The sequence below is a fragment of the Strix uralensis genome, chromosome Z, assembly GCF_047716275.1.
Source record: "Strix uralensis isolate ZFMK-TIS-50842 chromosome Z, bStrUra1, whole genome shotgun sequence".
NCBI classification, from domain to species: domain Eukaryota; kingdom Metazoa; phylum Chordata; class Aves; order Strigiformes; family Strigidae; genus Strix; species Strix uralensis.
Window position 1 is genome coordinate 1,526,210 of NC_134012.1, and position 22,039 is coordinate 1,548,248.

The 22,039-nt window shown below is 38.0% G+C and overlaps 1 protein-coding gene across 2 annotated transcripts in view; it reads right to left on the reverse strand.

Moving 5' to 3' along the window:
• The window catches only part of SLF1 (SMC5/6 complex localization factor 1), a 37,770-nt gene that overhangs the window by 2,579 nt on the left and 13,152 nt on the right, over positions 1-22,039 (reverse strand). For both annotated transcript variants that reach the window (XM_074855626.1, XM_074855628.1), the window contains 10 exons: positions 19,908-20,066; positions 19,153-19,319; positions 17,650-17,787; positions 15,815-15,980; positions 8,765-8,912; positions 6,389-6,534; positions 4,229-4,398; positions 3,600-3,730; positions 1,493-1,585; positions 921-1,103 (listed from right to left, as the gene is read on the reverse strand). In XM_074855626.1, the coding sequence (XP_074711727.1) occupies positions 921-1,103; positions 1,493-1,585; positions 3,600-3,730; positions 4,229-4,398; positions 6,389-6,534; positions 8,765-8,912; positions 15,815-15,980; positions 17,650-17,787; positions 19,153-19,319; positions 19,908-20,066 (1,501 nt within the window). The remainder of the gene's footprint in view (positions 1-920; positions 1,104-1,492; positions 1,586-3,599; positions 3,731-4,228; positions 4,399-6,388; positions 6,535-8,764; positions 8,913-15,814; positions 15,981-17,649; positions 17,788-19,152; positions 19,320-19,907; positions 20,067-22,039) is intronic.

Genomic DNA, 22,039 nt, shown 5'->3' on the forward strand with positions numbered 1-22,039 from the left:
TACCTTAATTAAGTAATAGGCCATCTAAATACAGTGCACTCTTCTGCCTCGTGGCTACACGCAGAATGAAAATTTTATTGAAAAAATCTGGACTCGGCATATAACGCGCAGAAATTAAACTGACACAGTAGGTCAGTGGTAAGGATATCGAAAATACTCATTTTAGCAAATGAATTAAAAGAAGGAAGAGTTGATATCCAAGACCATTCTTTGCAGTTGCTTTTAAAAAAACACGCTAAGTTAATTACATTGATACCGTATATTTCAAGACAAGATACAAGTTCCCTGTCACTGAACAAAAAATATTGTTCAAAACATTTATCATGTGTCTGCCTAAGGGGCGATGTATCTTTTTTTAGAAACTAAGGCATCCCTCCCACTATTATCCCTAAACAGCAGTTATCGCGATTACAATATAGATTCCTTTCTTAAACTAATTACCAAGCTAATTGTGTTCTTCAAAGACCATCACATTAATTTTCATAAATGCTGAACAAATTTATGTTGAAATACATGATTATATAGAGATTTACTGATCTATTTTTGCATCATGGTAAAAATAGATCCAAACAAAAGTAAATCCTTAGCTTTGCTTGGTGACTAGGTAATCTTTATCTTCATTAATGAGTTTGGAGAATATAGTTACAATGCATATGGTGTAAAATGCAGAATAAAAACATTACCATATTGGAAAAAAATGTGAAAATCCTGGTTAATTTCATATTCAGCTGATCAAGATAAGTGTGAAAACAGTATTATTTTTATTGTGACCAAAACAGCTTGGCTTAAAAATGTTTTAAAATAAATATTTCAAAATAACATTGTATTTTAAGCAACCATTAAGAAAAACACCACGAACTTCATATGGGCTCGGAACAGTGGATAATTTCCCTAAACCAGTTTAGCATAAATGCACTCACCCCCACGCTGAAGTAGCAGCTTGCCAATTTCTACATGTCCATTTGACAGTGCATCATGCAAAGGAGTCGCCCCGTCCACTTGAGTGAGCAGGTCTACCTCTGGACAACGTTGCAAAATTTCACGGACACACACTGTGCTGCCATGGTTACAGGCTTCATGCAAAGGCGTCCAGCCATCATAGTCTGAATTATAAATCAAGGGAAGTTTTAAAACAGCAGAAGTAGTACTAAAACGTTAATAATGTAATTCGTCAGACAGCAAAACACTTTATTTTTTAGTACTCGTCAAGGCACAGCGGCAGCTTCTGATTTCAAAACAAGAAATTCTATTCTAAAAACATGTGAAAAAAACTAAATAGCATTTTAAAAAATCCATAGAAAACCTGATGTTAAAACACACTTTAGTTACAAATTAACCTTTCCTCAATGTTTGCTATAAAGTCCTCATTTTGTGTTGTTTAAAATTACACGGTTTTCATAGCATAAATACAGACTTTATTGCCAAACAGGTATTAATACAGTTCTTTATCTGGCTTAAATTCTTAGTTCTGTAGAGAAAATGAGTAACTTACCTTTAGCATTAACGTCTGTTCCAGGGATAGAGAGAAGCTGAATCAATCTCTCCACTTTGTTACTTATGCAAGCTTTATGCAGGGCTGTCTCTCCTACCATAAAAAATTAATAGATTACACTAGACTAGGCAAGATAGCAACTAAAGAAAATAATCAAAGTGCCTGGAACTAGGAGACCTGGCTATATGCCAGAAAATTCAATAATGAGTAAGATTTTCCTTTATCCTGTTTAACCATCTTTTAAGAAAATTCAAAAAAACCCACAGAGCTTCTGTTCCACCAGAGATCCAGCAATGAAATTGTATTGCAAACGGTTTAACACAGGAATTATCTCCCCCCAGTTCAAGGTTTAAAGCTTCAATCACACTATAAAAGCACCAAGTGATCACAGAACACCAAAAATACTGGGTTTTGAAGCAATAAAACTTTAGAGTGCAGTTGCCCTCCCTTAAATTTATTCATGAACCTACGTTAAAATGTATGGTTCTTTTTACACAGCATTTATAGCTTAATTCAAATGAATGTTTCTGGCTAGGCACGAGTGCCTCTACACACTCAACTATAATTCAGAACTTCAAATCCGTTAACAGATGGTTTGCTGTTTCTCAATAGGCTGTCTGACTTGGCTACAGTAGCAAGGGAGGGGGAAAGAGAAATAAATGAAGGGGTTAATAATAATAATAATAATAATAATAATAATAATAAAAAAAATAATAATAATAATAATAATACAACAACAGTAAAAGAAAATCCTCTGGAAACAAAAAATCCCAAGCCTTAGTATCGTGTAAAGCTGAAGTAAGTGTGAAAAATTGAACAGCAAGCAACTGAGAACTGCTGCTTATACGTAAAGACACCATTAGTTTCTGCATGATAGAAACTTCAGACCCATTCTAAACACAGGTTTGCTTTCACTAAATGATTAGGTTTGAACAAGAGCCAGAGGAAAATCCTGATGCCAGGTGAAAGATGATGCAACAAACATCTTAGAAATGAAAAATATCTCAGGCTAAATCTCTCAGCCTTTGCGATAAGATTTACATGGTATATTTTGTTATATTAATACCTTCACTATGTAAATCTGTCAGCTCCATACTCATTCTTTCAACAGAAGATACTACTTACAATTTTGGCAGGGGAAGAATAGAAAAAAAGCAATTTTTTTCTCCCCCTAGTCCTTCAGCTCACTTTCCTTTGTAGAAGTCAGCATGTAATAATTCACATCAATTTTACTTGCAAAAGCAATAAAGAGAAAGGGAACCAATTTTAAAAATGCATGGTCTGGCTCTGTTACTGAAGCTCTCTTAAATCCCAAAAGACGGTGAGGTTTTTTTTGTCCTTCAGTGTTTGTGATACAATTCTGGTTTTAATTTTTTGAACAATCCCAGCTTGCTTTTGCCGTTTTTTCTAAGCTTTCTCCGGGGTGTCATGTTAATATAGTTGTGTTTTAAGTGATGTAGGTAAATTTCTGATGATGAAGATGACAAAAAGTAGTTCCAGCAAGTAACTCTGTTCAGGTAAAGGCTCATGTAAAGTACGATTTATTAAATTTGTGTAATAAGTAGGAACTGAATGAATTACTGAAGTGCTGTTTTATTCCTTAGGTACTTGGGTTCCAGTATAGCTAAGACAAAAGCCAAATGCCTTTCATAGTCTGGGCTGAATGCCTGGAAGAAAACAGTCCATATGCTTAACACAGCTATGTAACATAGCATACTCCTCAGTCTTTGTTCACAAAATGTCTAGGACTGAAAGAGATGAAGACTGAATTATACTTTCAAATCAGAAGACGTTGATCCTACCAAGCACAGGTTGAGGTGGATTAGCAAAGTAAGGCAGGCAAGACTGGAATGAGCTCACACAAGCTGTACACTGTATTTAATATCTGGGAGGGGGAGGGGAATGAAGAAGGCAGCTTTATTCCACCATATATACAATTCTTCCTTTTAAATAGACATTGGGAAAAAGAAACACGAACCATAAGAAAATAATTCTTGGGCATAAGCCATCATTTTAGTTCAGCATTCATCAGGACAAGATTTTTAAACCTGACACTGTCGATTCTAACCATATAGAGTTCTTAACATAAATTAGATACATAGAATACCTTTAATGTTTCTCCTGCAAAAATGTACATCTTCAGGCAAAAGGTAGCAATTCTCTTTGCCACATGCAGCCTCAACTTTTGGTTTTGGTCTAAGCTTCATGAATGAAGAGTGCTTATTAAAGCTTAAGTCACTGAAAAGAGAGCAAAGGTGACACATCTGAAATCACTATTTCATATTTTAAGATAATGAATATGTACTTAACGCTTTTAAATGTGTATATACAGCATACTTAGATCTATCCATTTCAGAGTTATTTCTGAAATGTCTTAATTACATAATTTCTATGTCATTTAATTATAACTGTATTTAAAACAGTAATAAAATTAAATTACCCACAATTAAACTTTCTTTAAAGGTAATTCTATGAACGGTTCAACACTTCTATGTACCCTTTAAATCTAACACTGGGAAAATATAACTACATCAGTCTGCATATACACTGAGAGGGAAGATGGGGAGAAAGGGGGAACCCCAGCCCAGAGGTGTTACAGGTTTACAATGGAGCTTTCTGTCAGTTGCAGTAATTTGTAGACAACAAAACGGGTCATATAAAGTTCAAGAAATGTGTTGGGTCAGAAGCTGTCCCCCAAAGCAGAATAAAACTGGTGATGTTATAGGTATTACTCACGGTAGATCAGGCAGCACTTTGACTTGGTTCTGCTTATTGCCATTTAGCATCTGTAATGTCCTTTGAGACTCAGGACACGGCCATTGCCCTATTTTCTTTGCCATTGCTTTGTCTATCTTTCTTGTCTCATGCATCCCTACCTCTCGCAAAGCAGATGAATAGGAACAGACCTGTTGCAAAAGGAACATTTTCAATGACTTTGTATACAGTAAATTAAAATGCAGTCATTTTCTTCTGTTGCACTTCATGCAAAACAGTCATCCACCACCCCCTGCTCGCTGTATCTAAGTTTTTAAAAATATGATCCTTAAATGACTGCATATATAGATTGTTTAAAGTTGTCTTCTGCAATCTTTTTTTATGTTCTTGTAATTCACTCTTTATGCTGGCCTCAGAGGTGAGTGGATTGTGTCTGAGCCAGAAAGTGGGAGATTCTAGATCTTTCTCTTGGGTTTTTGGTAGCTGGGAAAATTTTGATCGCTTTAGCTGGACATAAGACTGAAGTAAAGCTAACTGATTCTCAGGTACTTAATTAAAGTATTTACAAGTTTCCTGCTCCAACCCAGGGAGCAATTTGGTAAATATTCACTCCTTCATCTCTTCTAAGATGATGTGTTGGATTAAGCCTTTGAGCCTTGTGAAGGCAATAAGCTAGTTATCTCTTAGGTGCTCTCTCATTATTAGGGTGGCTTTGGATGTTGTAGGTATTTTGGTTTCTTTTGAGTAATACAGACCTTCTAACCCACCTATACTGCTCATTTTAAAAAGTCATATAAGTTTCTGCAGTTTGGCAGAAGTATAGGCAAAAGCCCCGTGAGGGGACTCATTCAATGGTTACATGATGATTATATCTGAAGTAAGATATTAAAGAAGGCCGTGAGTATCTAGCAGATCACTGAAGATTCTGCAGGCAACGTGCAATGGGTGAGGGACACCTTACTTGCAACCTCCACTGTACATGTACCACCAGAGACTAGGAGATCACTATTTGAACCCATAGAAGAGCCTAGCTGATAAGATGCTGCATGAAAAGAGCAGGCAAAATTGGATGATAGTTAATATTTATTGTACGGAACGAGAAAGGAGGCACAGTAATGCTAAGGAAAGCCACAAAAAGCACATGAACTTGTTTCAAGCACTACCAAAATTTACATTTAAGTAGTTGCAGAGAGTGATCAGTAGTCATGGCAATACTAAAAATAGCAATTGCTGCTGCATATGTGTTGGCAACATACATTAAATATTAGATATATAGTTGGTTTACTTTTAAAATTCTGACAGTCTTTTGTTCGAGCTCTGTTTAAACACAATGTATTAATAAACAATGATCTCTGTTCACAACAAACTCCTGTAAAATTCAGGAAAACTTATGTATGGAAAATGTATAAAGGTGTAAATTTGTTTTCCTTCAACTCTACCTGCAGAATTTTAGGACATACAGAACAGTTATGGATTCTATATTCTATATTCTGTCTAGTCGTTGGTGTTAAGGTTACTGAAATGAGGCTCTAAGCTAGGGCACGTCATTACTGTGAGATCTCCCTGATTTGCCTGCATCCTGCCAGCAGCCGTGGTTTTGAGAATTTCTTTCACAGCTTTCATCATCTATTTCCTCACCAACTATCACAAATTGTGATCTGAAGGCACGAAAAGATTTGCAAGTAGGGGAAAGTTTTTAAGAGGAGAAATTCACAGGAATACAGTATGGTCCAGAATCATAAAATCTTGTATATAACAAATGCTTGGGGCCAGTAGAATAATAGACTGTCACCTTTTCAAAAAAAACTGAAGGAAAGGATAACCCAGGAAAACCACATTATATTTGGCATTTTCCTTAATTACAAATGTAACATTGCAATAAAGTATTTACATCAGAGATCATTTCAAAAAGCTTAAATTGTGACTTTTCATGTCAACTGCATGTAAACAGATTAATCAGGTGCTAAAAATTCTCTGGCAAGAAAAATCTTACCATTGGTCTGAACCCAGATCTTGGGCAAAGAGAAACTTAAATGCAGTAGAGTCTATCTACAGGTGGAAGTCAACAGATGCAACAAGCATGACCTCAGACCACAAAAATAAAGATCTTTTCCAAGACTTTCGTTAATGCAATTACTTGTAAAATACTTAGGTGTGATAGGTTATTAAGGAGTTACTTACTATCTTCTGAAGAGAAAGAGGTTCTGTAGAAATAGTTATATTCCTCTGTAAACACATTTTTTTAAAAACTGCTTCTGCGACAAACATTTGAAGCCAGGGGGATGGTATGGAACAAATGAACATTTTTAATTCATCTATAGAAAAAGCTGGACAAAAGCAAAGGGGGGGGGAAGAACTTTAAAATAAGAATATACAAATCTGTACATCTAGAGTTATATAGAAGATACCTCTTCCAGACTTTTTTTTTCTGCTGTTGCAGAAAAATTCTCCACGAGAATTACTAAAAAAACTCACATTAAAAAAGATTTTATCCATCATCTGATAATAGACCAGCTTCTAGGAAAATGGTCAAAAGATTTTAAAACTCAAAGCACCACTTTTTATGTGAAACTTTTTTTTAAAAACGCTCTAAATACAGTCTTAGGAAAGTTACACCTTGATTTTGGGAATGAAATTATTTATTTGGCAAGTTATGCAAGTGATCATCTTTAAAATCTGTAATTGACAAAATACAAGCACAATTCAGATAAAAGGTATAAATATGTGAAGAAATCTGCAAGTAATGCAGGGTGACTTCAAATTCTACATTAAGTGACTGTAAACAAATTTCAACTCCACTCAGATGTACCAAACAGTTCATACTGTTTAAAAAAACAAACAACAGACAGTGGCAGAACAATATAGATCTGTATCTATCTCTATATATATCAGGGATATGTCTGGCCTAGCTTTTTTTTGGAAAAGGAGACAGGATGACTGATTCTTCTTAGGGTGATTATTTGTATTTTGATTCTAGTAAAATAATTTTGTCAAAATAGCAACTGAGACAGGTGGAAAGCAAGGTCTGCCATGAGGAAAAAAGTCTTTACCGTGTTGAGGGAATATTCTGTTCTGCTAAGAAGTGCTTATACATTAACTGATCTGTAGAATCACGCAAAGCATAAACACAGTTTTGAGAGTACAGATGTTTTCTGCTCTAAGAGAGACAGAATTTAGAACAACTCTGCAACAGTTTTTTGGGCCTTAAGTGCTGTGGAATGAACCAAGCAGCAGTGATCACCAATAGGTCAAAGAATCTTTACTCTTTATAACCAGACTGTGAATGCTGTTCTCCTGAATGCTCTCCATGGAGGAGAGCACAGAATGTGTAATTTTCCATTTGTGTACAGGAAAGTAAGTCTTACAGAAATATATATCCAAGATTCTCTCTATTATATGAAAGCTAGAAACTCTTTTGGAGAGGTGGCAATCATAGTAGATGCTAAAAGCTCCATTGATTTAAATACTATAAAGTTCCAACTGATTTGGCCTTCAAAGATCTAAGGCAGGTTATAACAGTTTTGAAGATTTGCTTTCTGTTAAGACTGGAGTGGAACCATTTGTCTAGAGACTAAGATTTTAGTGTAGTTTTTTTCAGGATAGTTCTTTTCAAGTGTCCAGGTAGAAGAGGGCAGATACACTTTAAATGAAGCCTATGTACACAAATCTCTAGAGAAAATGGTGACTGAAACCACGATATCCATACAGGTGTACACCTGAGTTACAGTTTTCCCACTGTTTCCTAATAGGGGAAAAAAGAAAAAAAAAAAAAAAAGAGCAGCTTTGGTGAGAATTCAGTTTGAGAATGAAATTAAAAACATTCAGTAGTTTTCTTGAGATCATTTTTTTGGCCTTTTCAGTTCCTCATCCCCTAGTTGCTAAAACGACCAATACCTCAACGACATTCCATGCTAAATGCTAAGTTGTGACATTTCTCTTATCTAGTATATTTAATAAACAGGAACAATAGTGGTTCACGGGACAAATTGGAATTTCCCCCCACCCCCAAAATAAAGTCCATTAAGTCTAAGGATTTGGAATGAGACACTGAAATATTTCATTTGAAATCTGTATGGGTCACAGAGTTCAGCATAGCTTTTGGACTTATGGCTGAAGTGTTTTTAGCAAACAAGATCAAGTTTGTGGAGTGAAAAATTTCACCTGAGAATTGGCCTGAGCTAAGGTGTCTCCAGTTGCCTCTCTGAAGTTATGGTTACTATGACATGCCTAAAGCTTGTCCTAAACTGACAGGAGAGCTTTCAAGATTTTTTTTTTTCTTCTTCACACTGTGTAGCCTTGCTTTTGCACTAACACTTCTTGAGATTTATTTAGAGGGATTTTAATAAGAAGGCCTGTTCTATTTGGTCTTTGCTTGGGATGGACAGACAGACAGACTCATACACCCAACAGGAGTTTCCTGCACGCATACACATCACACTGTAAGACTGCACAGCTGCAACAGAAGGTAAAATACAACTTGAAAGCAAACTGAGGGGTTTGGGTTAGGACTTCAGTGTACCTGCTTACAAGACTCTGAGAGGCCTTTCAAACACTCACCATCGCATGAAATGGCAAGGTGCTGTGCCAAATCATCAGCTATTTGATGAAACGTGTTTCTGTTCATAAGCAAACTTGAGATGATCCAATATTCCACTACTGTTCCAAGAATTGCGTTTAACAGACCAGTTACTTCACATCTGAAAGCCTAAATAGAAATAAGAGTATCTGTAGACCTGTACTGTACATCAAATTGACACTGATAATGTACCAGTAATAACACTAGAGAACTTCAGATAAAAGCCCACTCTGTTGCCACATCACTTCTTCACTGGCTTTTCTTTTTCTGCTCAAAAGCTAACTGTTGCAGCCAGGTCAACAAAATTAATATGCCATTAATGTCACCATCAATTAAGATTTGGCATTGGAGAAATCCAAGGTTTTTTAAAACATCCTGTCTAAAACAACATGCAAGATGGGATCAAAGCTTGCAAGTACGAAGCGTGATTTTTTTTTAAATTAGGTTTTGTTTAACTGTAAGATTTCAAGTATTGCATTTATACTAGTTAACCTTGTGTTTAATTTGACAATTATAGGGACCTTATTCTCCCTGCTCTATTAGGATTCTCTTTTCCTAAAGATTTCATCATGACTTTAAAGCTCCTTTTGTGACTAACCGCGTGTCTGTGCCAAAAGGGAAAAGGATGCAAGGTGTTAGTTTTCTGCACAGTGGCAGCCAGTTTCTGGGATCAGGAAACTTTCTTCTGCTCCCCAAAATTCCAAAGAGACTAGCAGTTGCAAATTTAGGAGCATACTTATGGGTATTACCCTAACTTTTTTTCTCCCCAAACCTGCAAAAAATGGTCATGTGTAGATAAAAAAAGCCAAGCGTATTTTCTTCAGGAGGCATCACATATTCTATGCAACGATTCTGAAATAAGTTAATCCTCTGACCACATGTACAACCACGGAAAGTTCAGTATTTGTATGACAGTTTTCAAAGTGCAAACTGGAAGACTATGTGCACCACAGTAGGAACAGATGAAAATCACATGCCCAAAGACACCTACCTAAGGCTGTACCTGAGTATCACTATTGTTACACTAGAGCACCAGGCAATATACTGCATCCTAGTGAAAGGGAATGAGTAATTCACACTGGGCATTTTTGGATAAAAGGGAAATTGAACTGAATATGTATATTCACCCAGCAGAATAATGGGTGAATGATTTAATTCCATCAATAGCTTGTTACAGGAAATAATTTACACAAATGCAGCAAAGCAGCACAATTTTAACAGAGGTAAGTGACAGGACCAAGGACATATAGATGTAATCTGAGGTAGATACAGACGCAAAGCACAAGTATTTACAGTCTTTTTCTTGTTTCTAAATCACATGCTTATATTACTTCATCTACGACATTTTTTCAAGGAAAGGGGTGGGGAGCAAAAACTGACCTTGAGGCAGCAGATTGAAATAATAACTGTTAATCCTGCAAGTATTAATGATGTTTTGCAGTCAAAGCTGCATATTAAATGTGGCTGAAACACTGGATGCAACTCCATTTGCTCAGCTATCTCTGCACACTGACAAAGATAAACCAGATACTGCCAACTGGTATAGGCTTGGTTGAGGTTTTGGTAAAACAACAGTAGTACAAACCAAGAGCTTCTCCTTCATATTTTGAAATAAGTGGCTCGATGCTATAAATGAGGGGGAAATGCTCTAATTTGCTGAAAGTATCTGTTCTAAAAATATTTAAATATTAACATCTGTGCTGGGTTTGGGTGTGTGATGGGGTTTTTGGTAGCAGGAGAGGGGGCTACAGTGGTGGCCCCTGCAAGAAGCTTCTCAAAGCTCTCCTGGCTCCAAGTCGGAGCCACCTCTGGCCAAGGCCGAGCCAATTAGCAACAGTGGCTGCGCCTCTGTGATAACATATTTAAGAAGGGGAACCTGGGAGGAGGAGTTGGGAATTGTAGGGAGGACAGCTATGCAAACACAGAGGTTAAGGGAAGAAAGGAGGAGGAGGGGGTGATGCGCTGGAGCAGAGACTCCCCTCAGCCCGTGCCCCTGCTCCCAGGGAGGTCACCGGTGGGGCAGATGCTGACCTGCAGCCCGCGGAGGAGCCCACGCTGGAGCAGGGGCTGTGCCCGGAGAAGGCCAGGACTCTGAGGGGGAGAAGCCCCCAATGTTGTTGTTCAGCGCTGGGAGGACTGCAATGCGTGGGACTTGTGCTGGAGAAGTTCGTGGAGACCTGTCTGCTGTGGGAGGGAGCCCACGCTGGAGCAGGGGAGGAGTGTGAGGAGTCCTCCCCTGAGGAGGAAGGAGCGGCAGAGGCAACGGGTGAGGAACTGACCACAACCCCCATCCCCGTCCCCCTGCGCTGCTGGGGCAGAGCAGGGAGAGAAATCGGGAGCAAAGCTGAGCCTGGGAAGAAAGGATGGGGGGGGCGAAGTGTTTTTAAGATGTGGTAAGGCTTCACACTGTCCTACTCTATTTGTTAAGTGGTGGTGGTATTTGAATTACAGAATCCCAGAATCACCTCAGTTGGAAAAGACCTTGAAGATCCTCCAGTCCAACCATGAACCTTACACTGACCATTCTCAACTCCACCAGATCCTCAGCGCTGGGTCAATCCAACCTTTAAATTTAATTGATGTTCTTTTCCTTCCACTAACAAGTCTGGTTTTTGCCTGTGACCATAATGGGTGAGTCACCCCTCCCTGTCCTTATCTGAATTCCTGAGCCTTCTGTTATTTTCTCCTTCCTATTCCTGAGGGGGAAGGAACGAGCAAGCTGCAGCTTGATGCTCAGTTGCCCTCTGTGCTCAAACCACTACAACATCTTAATAATATTTTCATTTTCAACCACAAAACAAGCATAGTAATGAAAACACATGCAATCTTAAAAAGGAAAAAGAAGCAAGCATTTCCATTAAACGGTGGAAATGCTACCATGTGTGACAGCACCAAGGCATTTTCTTGTTCCCACTCTGCCCCCCAGTGACTGGGCTGGGGGTGGGCAAGAACTTGGGAAGGTTCACAGCCAGGACGGCTGACCCCAACTGACCCAAGGGATATTCTGTGCCATTTAAATGTTGTGCTCAACAATAAAAGCTGGGGAAAGGAGGAGGAAGGGGGACATTCGGGGTTTCGGCGTGACGTGACGTTGGCTACGTGTGACGGAGCCCTGCTTTCCAGGAAGGGGCTGGACATCTGCCTGCTGATGGGAAGTGCTGGATGAATTCCTTGTTTTGCTTTGCTTCACTTACTAAACTGACACTGCCTCGACCCGTGAGTTTTCACGTTTTTGCCCTTTCAATTCTCTCCCTCATCCTGCTGTGGGGTGGGTGAGCGAGCGGCTGGGTGGGGACTTACCTGCCAGCTCAGGTCAACCCACTACACCACACACAGCAAATTAAGCAAGATCTGGTTAAACCTTTTTTCAAAACTCTGTTCCTTATTCTTATTGTTGAGAATCAAAGCTATCTCACCGAGAAGAGCGCTGAAGTGGGAAGAGGCTGTTGACTGTGTTAGCATACAAAGGTCACATCAGTACAACTGATGTCTGCCAGCTTAGCAAATGCAATTCCTACATCGCTGTTCCATTTAAAGCTTTGCCAAGTCAAGTACAGTGCTACAGTGACAGAAGTTTCACAGTGCGCTTTAGTACACATAAAAGTTCTTATAGAAAAGCTTTTAAGTCATCAGAAAATTTATTTTAACTTTTTCACTTTGAATTACAGAGTTATTTTAGAGTTGTTCTTTAGAGTTCTTTTTCATGTGGTGTAAATGTTTTTGGGGTTATGCAGTACTCCAACACTGCCTAAAACATACTTCCAAGAAAGCTACTGGAAGTGACAGATAGACCAGAAAGACATTCAGTTCTACAAATTGACACCACACAAATTTATACCAGATAATGAAACCTGAAACATGGAAGAAAACAAATTAGAAATATGCAAGGTGATGCAACTAAAAATGCATCTGAGTGCAACAAAATGCAACTAAGAAAGCCTGACAAAGGAGTGAAAAAGGCAATGTTAGACAGCTTTTTTAAAAAAACCCACCAGTAGTATCAGGGATGAAAAGCATTTCTGATACCATTTGTGACATCGTGAAAAGCCATGCAACAGCTCAACGCTACTCAAACTGTTACAAGCAATATACATGTTCCTTTGTAAATTCTAAAAATTAATTAACAGCTTTGATTCGAGGAACGTTGACCAGGAGTTTCTGCATCAAACCTATTTAGATAATAAATAATAAATGTTATTTATATTAAAATTATATTCAGTACTGAAGATTTCAAGTGAATGAAAAACTCCAGTGTTCTTTGGCAGTGCATTTTTAACTACAAGGATAGTGTATCAGTTTTATTCCACCAAGCTGTCCCAGCAGATTGACACAACGATGAGTGAGGGCATCCAATTTCCTGTCACTAATTTTATTCTGGTACTTTTAAGATAAATTCTATCTTAACACAAGAAAGCAAATGCACTCATATATGTAACTTGAGTCTTTATAGCACTTCATTCTTTCTTTTTAATAGGCCTAAAAAGTGAAACGCATTCAGAGTATGTAAACCAAGGAAACCAGTAACTCAGAATTCCAGCATGGATTTTCTCACCTAGAATAGTGCAACTGTTTCTGGATTGCTCTTTTTACATACAGACACGCAGAGACATGTATAAAAAACCCATAATTTTGTAATAAACCAGCACTAGAAGAGAGGAAACACATACAGACATTTTTTTCTCCATTTTAGTGCTGATTTGTTGCAATCTCTTTGAATCACCAAAAAGATAATCTGATTCTAAAAAGTAAAAAAATAAAGAATAATTGCCCACTTTTACCACTTAGAAAAGAATGTGTCAGATATGCCAAAAAAAAAACCTTAATTAAATTATTCACCTGTTTTTATTTACAGGTAATAGCACTAGAGGATTGCCCGGAATTTTAGTATAATCACAACTGGCATGTTTGTTTCTTCCCACAAGCTAATATGCTTGTGTAAGCTCGGAAACATGGTCACCCCTTTACACTGTGGTATAAAACATTTAATTTCTGTGCCCATGCAGATAGTTATATCCAATCATTCCTCTTTTTTTTTTCCTGAATGGCCTTATGTGTTTCTCGCCAATGTGTTGCCTCTTAAGCAAACAGCTTTTAAAAAACAAAACAGGTAAGAATGACTCACACCCTTAAATTGAAGACAGGAAGGAAAATTTTGCACCCAATATGCTACATTTAATGACATGGAAATACTGTGGTTTTATCTATGCGTCTCTAAAGTAGCAGAAAAAGGAGAAAAGAAAACACAGTTCTGCCCACATAGCTGGGGAGGATCTGATCCTTTGGCTTTCTGAATGACCTTTTCAGCTGTGTCATGGAATTTGAAATGGAGTCTCTGAATATATGGAAAAATCAGTACATCAAGTTTTAGTATAACAAAATTAAGAGTGCAGAAAGGTGTAATGACAAGTTTTGAATGTAAAACTATGGTATTTTGTTTTAGAGTTTATTTTTGCCAAAAAATGCAAAGGTAAAGAAAATGTAATATATAAATATGAAGTTAAAGAATAGGGCTGTAAGAAGGAACATACAACACTACGGATATTATGAGGTAACAAGCTCCTTTTAAGGCTAGAATTCATATCTGCAGGGATATTGTACATTACAATGCATAAGATCAAAGTGGGAAAGCAAGAGGCATCTGGGTTTTGTGCTGAAAGTACGATTCTTATATACATTTATACAAAGAAAACAGAATCTAAACAAGAGGTGGGCTTCTATGTTTTATGTTATGTTTTTTTCTTTCTTTTAAGTTTATTTTTCATATATGTACTACACTCTATCTGACACGAGTGATTATTCCGCTTATGCAAAGAATGGTTTATGAAAAAGGTATGGCTTACAGTGCTGGAACTTGTCAAAAGAAGGCATAGTAGAAAAAAGAAAATGGTGCCTACCCTTAACTGCAGATCCAACACCAGGAAACATATGAAAGCAGTCTCATTTTCCAAAGAAACAGAATGGCCACTGACACCAACTGAATGCAAGCCTGCTTGGTGCTCAGTACTTTTGAAAAGGTAGGTTGTTTAAATATAAATATGGGTATAGAAGCCTAATTTTAGGCACTTTTTTAATATCTTGACCAAGGATAAAAGGCAGCACTGTTTCAGAATGTCTTGCTTTGATAGCCCTCAAAAAAGGTAGGAGGTCTGGCTAGGTAAGATGAGTGAAGCTCTCATTATGTTTAATCTTTCTGCTTTCTTAACATAATGAAGAACTACCAGGTATTATATTGAAAGTGCTTTTTTCTCTGGAATACTTGATTTTCTATTGTTGTTCTGTTATTGTATTGAAAAAGTGAATGAAGTACCTATTTATTCTGTGCTTTCACAATAATTTAAAAGAGAACGCAGAGACAGCAGTAAGTTTGTATTTTATGTGAGAATCTAGAAGTCAAAGATGTTTTACAAGGCCTCTAGCTTCTGAAAAGAAAGAGGTGGTATAGAGGACACTCAGTATCTTTCAGGTCAATGTCCTGCTGGTCAGCAGGTCACAGAACAGCAATTAAGTTGCCTTCAATTTCATTTTTATGAAAAGACCTAGGGAAGATACCAAATGAAACTAAAGGACTTGGGAAGAAAACTGGGGCATTTATTAAAATAAAATAACGCATATCTGTAGAAAACAGAAAAAAACTATTAGTTTTGTTAGCTTTCTCCTTCCAACATTTCCTGAATACAATCACTGTGAAATCAGATAATCACCTCTTTCGTTACACCTTATTGTTTGACAGGATGTGTTAAGCTGGTGTCCCTAATGACTACAGTAATACCTGCTGGTAAGGGCATGTGAACATCTGAATGTAGCCAACAAGCTACTCATGACTCGTTTCTTCTCTGCAGATCAATATGAGAATCTTATGGATCAATTCATTTCCTTTAGTGGAGCAAAAACCAGCATGCTTCACAACAAAAGGCAGCTATAACAAGCAGCTGTGATACTTACATATAATTCCTCACAAAGGAATGAACAAAGGCGCGCCTTTAAAAAATATGTCGGTCTTCATTATTTTAAAGTATAAAATTCATACTCACATCATTTTCTCTGTCCAATTCTCTATGGGAAAGTATGACCCAATCTGCTAGAATATTTATGTGTTTGGTAAAAAGCACTGAGCTTTCGCTTTCCAGCCAAAAGGTCTTCAGAAGAACTGTCTGTGGCATGACTTGCTGATGCTGTGAATTGGTCCCTTCAACCAAACTGTAAAAAAAGAAAGTGAAAAAACCTAAATCTTTATGCCACTTTGATTACTATAGTTACCAGACAGAAACCTTGTCTTCTGTCAAAACACACACAGGTTTGGCAATTTTTAAGTATGGAAAGATCAGACACAATTTCTGATGAATAATAAGTAAAATAATGATGACTATTACAGTCAGACTGAAGGAATTCTAATATTGTGTTAATATTACATAAAGTAAAGGCTGCCTTTATGTATTGGGTTTGCATGGCAAGAGCTTGGTAGCGGCAGGGCTACAGGGGTGGCTTCTGTGAGAAGCTGCTGGAAGCTTCCCCATGTCCCGCAGAGCCAACGCCAGCCGGCGCCGAGACAGACCCACCGCTGGCCAAGGCCCAGCCCATCAGCCACAGTGGCAGCGCCTCTGGGTAACGGGTCTGAGAAGGGGGAAAACTGAGCAGCAGCACCCACAGAGAGGAGTGAGAAGAGGCGAGAGAAACCCCTGTGCAGACACCAGGGGCACGGAGGAAGGAGGGGGAGGAGGTGCAGCAGGCGCCCCAGCAGAGACTCCCCTGCAGCCCGTGGGGAAGACCACGGTGAGGCAGCTGTGCCCTGCACCCAGGGAGGCCCACGCCGGAGCAGGGGATGTGCCCAAGGAGGCTGTGACCCCGTGGGAAGCCCGCGCTGGAGCAGGGTCCTGGCAGGAGCTGTGGCCCCACAGAGGACCCACACTGGAGTTCATGGAGCTGCAGCCCGTGGGAAGGACTCACGGGGGAGAAGTTCATGCAGAACTGTCTGCTGTGGGAGGGAGCCCACGCTGGAGCAGGGGAGGAGTGTGAGGAGTCCTCCCCTGAGGAGGAAGGAGTGGCAGAGGCAACGGGTGAGGAACTGACCACAACCCCCATCCCCATCCCCCTGCGTGCTGGGGCAGAGCAGGGAGAGGAATCGGGAGCAAAGCTGAGCCCAGGAAGAAGGGAGGGGTGGGGGGAGGCATTTTAAAACTTGGGTTTATTTCTCATTACCCTACTCTGATTTGATTGGTGGTAAATTAAACTCATTTCCCCAAGTCGAGTCTGGTTTGCCTGTGATGGTAATTGGTGAGTGATCCCTCCCTGTCCTTATCTCGACCCACGAGCCTTTCGTTGTATTTTCTCTCCCCTGTCCAGCGGAGGAGGGGACTGATAGAGCAGCTTTGGTGGGACCTGCTGTCCAGCCAGGGTCAACCCACCACACTTAACTATATAAAGGCAGAGCAAAACCAAGACTTTTTTAATACTTCATAAACTAAGGAAAGATAGTTGTCTCCCTAGCAAAAGACAGGTTAATTGCATTTAAAAACAAAATCAGTATGTTCAAAATGCTGTTTGTCTACCTTAAAGAATGGATACTGAAGCATTGCAAAGCTAAAAATACAGCTTTCTGAGTAAAATGAGCTTACTGAAACTTGTCGAGTAGTGAAATATTAGGCTGAGAAAAGTTGAGACCTTAAAACACAATTAGAAAAAAAGGTATACAAATTAAAATAAACAAACTCAGAATTGAGAAATATAAAAGGAAATGCTAAACTGCCATCTCTGTAAAACGGTATCTTATTAGGGACATACAACAATCAGGATACAACCTGCTGTAGATAGAGAAATGTGTGTGAAACTGTAAAGAAGTAATAAGAAAGTATTATTCTATAAAACCCACCTTTTTGTCAGAAACTGTACTTCAGCTTTTACTAAATCAAAGAAAAACTTCAATAATGTTTTGTGAGCTATCCTCTGTTCATCTCCTTTCCCTGAAACTGGGACTTCATGACAAATGGCTTTGCAATAAAGGCAAGACCTGAAAAATAAACACCGAAAAATCCATTTGTATGACAGAAATCATAGTCTGATCTATTGGCAAAAAAGTCAGCTTTGACTTTCGACAGTTTTGACAAGGAAATACCTTGCTCCCCAGAAATATTCATCATTTTAAAGCCTAACTTTCTGGGTTTAAAGCTGTATTTTCAAAAAAAACTTAACACATTTGTGACTGGGGCTTTGTTTCTAATATTTTGTATTATAGTGTAAACTAAACAACTGTATTTAATTTTTCTGTCTCTACTTGAGGTACTGTACAGTTACTGAATTTAACAGAACTTCTTTAAAATCCTTTAATTACAAGATGGTCTTGTAATATTTTATAGACATTGCAACATCCTACATACCTTAGTTCAGGTAACGTTCACACAGTACTTGACAGGACTACAGTTGTGATCAAGACTAATGATTGTCTAACGTGATGGAGATAATTTTGAAGTAAAGTGTGAACACATTTCTTTGGCTAGAACTTTTGAGTACTGGAAACACCAGGTATACAACTGCTGGGCAGTCACATTCTGCCATTTAGTAGGAACTAAAAGATAAAATACTCTATCTAAAAGATAAAGTACCTTCCATTCCATGCGACGTGTTCCTTATAAAAACTATTAAATGTCCAATTACAGTGATTCAAGTACAGTGATGCAGTGCCCTTCAAGACTATAGACATGCTACAATCATACACATTCATATATGTGTGATCACAGTTGTATCAAATTACTTAAATGTTAGTTAAGATTTTATGACAGCCATAAGAAGAGGTACAGTTTCTCTTCCAAATGAACAGAAGAACTAATTTCTATTGATGTAAATTACAAAAAATGAGTTCTCAAGCTAAAGCACAGACTAACTACCCAAACAGTTCCAATGTACTGAGTCTTGTATTTGTAGATGTACAGGATATAATCAGACTTCCCGAACAAGATGATAAAGTTTATGACTAAAATCAAAACACAACATGTTTGGTAAGACAAGACTGGAATTTGCTTTGTTACTGCAGATATATATGTGTGTGTGTGTATATACATACACACCAGCACAGCAGTAATACATAGATTATTATAAATTGTGGAAAGCTTAAAAAATAAAGTAAATAAATTTTTAAAAAGGAAGGAGGACAAGAAAATGTACGTTTTTTTCCTTTCAAAAACCCCTCTGCCTGTGAGCTAACTTACTGAAACATAAAGTGAACGGTCCAAATTTCAATTACAATTCTAGACCTTCACATACACTTGACTTGTTCTGGTGAAAATGTAACTTTAATACAATAGAATTCCAACCCCCATCCTTGAGTTTGAAGTAACACAACAAGTATTGCATCCAACATCTCATCATACTTTCTTACCTTATAAGCACCTGTATGAAGGACCATGTGCCTTCCTTACAGACAGGACACTGAAGAAGATCCAAATAATACTTCAACATAGACGGGGACTTCCAAGGAGGATCATGGTGGAGAATAAGGTACAAAATGTGATGAAGTTTAGCATAAAATACTGCACTGGTCTGTCCCTGTAATAAAATGAGAAAATAATATTGGCTCCATACTGGCCAAAGATCCATAATGACTAAGAGTTTATGTATTTTCTTTATTTCTTATAATCCCAAGTTACCAAATTTAATCAGTGAAGTAACATGCAATTTAATGCATAACTGCAAGCAGCAAAATTCAGAGTTTACAAAAAAAAAAAAAAAGGAAGGAAATAAAGAGAGCTTACTCTAGTGTGATATTCCAGCTGAATGCACCACTGCTTAGAACAAACCTTCCTCTCAACTGAGCTCTCTACCTGTGGCCTACTAGGTTAAAAAACAAAGTCATACAAGCACTGTTCTAAGAGCAACAAAAAAGAATTCTTGGCCAATTCTTCCACAAAATTTAGAGCATTACACTCATACGGCTTGTAAAGAAATAATAATTTTTAAAAAAGCTTAAGTATTAAATTCTTCCCTTTATAACACAAACACATGAATTCAAAGTGAAGGGTGAATACATCACTCAAAAACACTAAGTGCAATGTCAGAAGCAAAGATTGTAATACTTCAATTTCTTGCTTTAACATTTATAATACTTCGGCCTTACTTCAGCCTTCTATCTCTCACCGATAGAGCATATTCTAGAAGAGAATGAAGCAGTCCCACGGGAGGTGTAGCATACTTCTGAGCAGCAGCAAGTTCTGTGATTACATCAGGAAATAAACACCCTTCCACTAATCCTTCAAGTATATACCATGTGTTTCTGGACCGGCCAGTACGTTTAACCTAGGAATGAGATATCTTTGTAAGTAAAAGAACAGCTTAATAAAAAAATCCCTACAAGACCTATCAGGAAATCTCTAAATAAAATGTCGGTAATATAATAAAACAGGGAGAAGATTATAGATTAAACCAGAAATATCACTTATTGCCTGATCCAATAAGCTGCTGTCATCTAGAAAGGCCTTCACTCTCACTAAACTGGGCTTTCACTGAAAAGATAGCAGGTTTCAGAATGTGCTTCTCTTCTCAGATCTGAATACATCTACCCTTTTAAAAAACAAATTACAGTTCACACACTCAATAACTTGTCTATAATTTATTCTGGAAAGGTATGCAAAGGAGTGTTAATATTTCCAAAAGCTCAGAGTACATCCCACAATACATGGCTGGAGCAGTAAGATAATTAGTACCACTGAACAGCTAAAGAAATTAGAGGAAAATGTAAAATCATGAAATACATCATTTATGAGTACACATTATAAAACCATAAACCATGTAACTGTTTTATCTCCCTAGTTCTCCTATTCCCATATAGCATGTCAGAGCAGCAGCTAATGCTACAGATAGCACAGGTATCGATCCCAGTGGATTTCAAAGCTCTGAAGATCTTCTTAATGGCACAGGGCTTCCTTCTTATTCTCTGCCACTCACGACAGCAAAACACTTAACTCTGCAAGCTTTCAGAGGACCCAGAAGGATCTAATGGCTTTCATGAAATGCTGTATCTGCCCTGCAATTTCCCTGTTATTGTCTGTACTCTCAGCTTTCCAAACCTTTATTTCCACAGATTAATGATACGAAAGAGGAGGTATTGAAGATCTCAGCTACACTGCTATTTACATCTTTCCTCTAGCCCAGGTTCAAGCCAAAGCTAAGATGCACAAACCAGTTACCACCATATTGCTGACTGAAGCACAGGTAACTTCTGTTTTGAAATCCAGCTATTTTGTTTGATCACACAGCCTGAGGCTCTAGTAAATTCAAAGAAACTGGGATAGGGAGTCACAACTGAAAGAGGCAGAGTCGGTAAGATCACGGATTGGACTGCTGAGAATTAAACAGTTACATAAATTTATTGTTGCTTTAGTCCCTGACAAGAGGCCTTTATGGCCTCTGCCAAAAAACATGGCTCCTAATGTACATTAGATAAAGATACTCAAGACATCCTATCATTTGTTTTAAAATTGCTTTAAAATTTAGATTAACATAGACTTTGAGGCCAGTCGTGGTTTTGAGGTCTATGGAGTGCACTGCTATTAGTGAGACAGTTTCCAAAAATGTTTCGGTAATAAACAAAAAACATTAGCAGCTCAGGTCAAACCTGAAAAAGCTTCTGAAAGACGTTATAGTTAATCACAGCCGAAGTCTCAGTGAATGAGCTCTACCTCAGCATTAGATATTTAGTTTCTCTGCAAATGTTTCACTTCTCGGATTCCTAATGTGTGCCGTTGTTACATTAGCAATAAATAAAGCGGCTCATCTAGACAATTTTCTTTTAATCAAGTCTTTGTGCATCTGGCGTTTGCAACTCACATTTATTTCAATTTTCTCATTCATATATGCACTATTAAAATCTTCGCATTATTTCCTTCGGAAATAATGGTTGCATTCATACTTTTGTAATGTTAATTATATGCAAACAGCACATCTAAAGAGCAATCATAAACTGTTTAATGGCAGTCAAAGAACAACTTCGCTGTCGCCTGGATTTAAGATGTGTGAAGATGACTGAGTACATTGTGAATGTACAAGCATGTTACTACCCGCCCTCATCTGGTGATCCTACCAGCATCCATCTTTTTATACTGTAATTGAAACTTGTACCTCTTGAAAATTCTGGTACTAGGAGAAACAGCAACATTGACACATTATTAGGAAATACACTGAAACAAAGCTGCTTTGGGAGAGTGTGAGGCCTTTTGCATTACATCCAAGATAAGGAGGAACTGGAGAACTGGTTTTCAGCTGATTTCTAA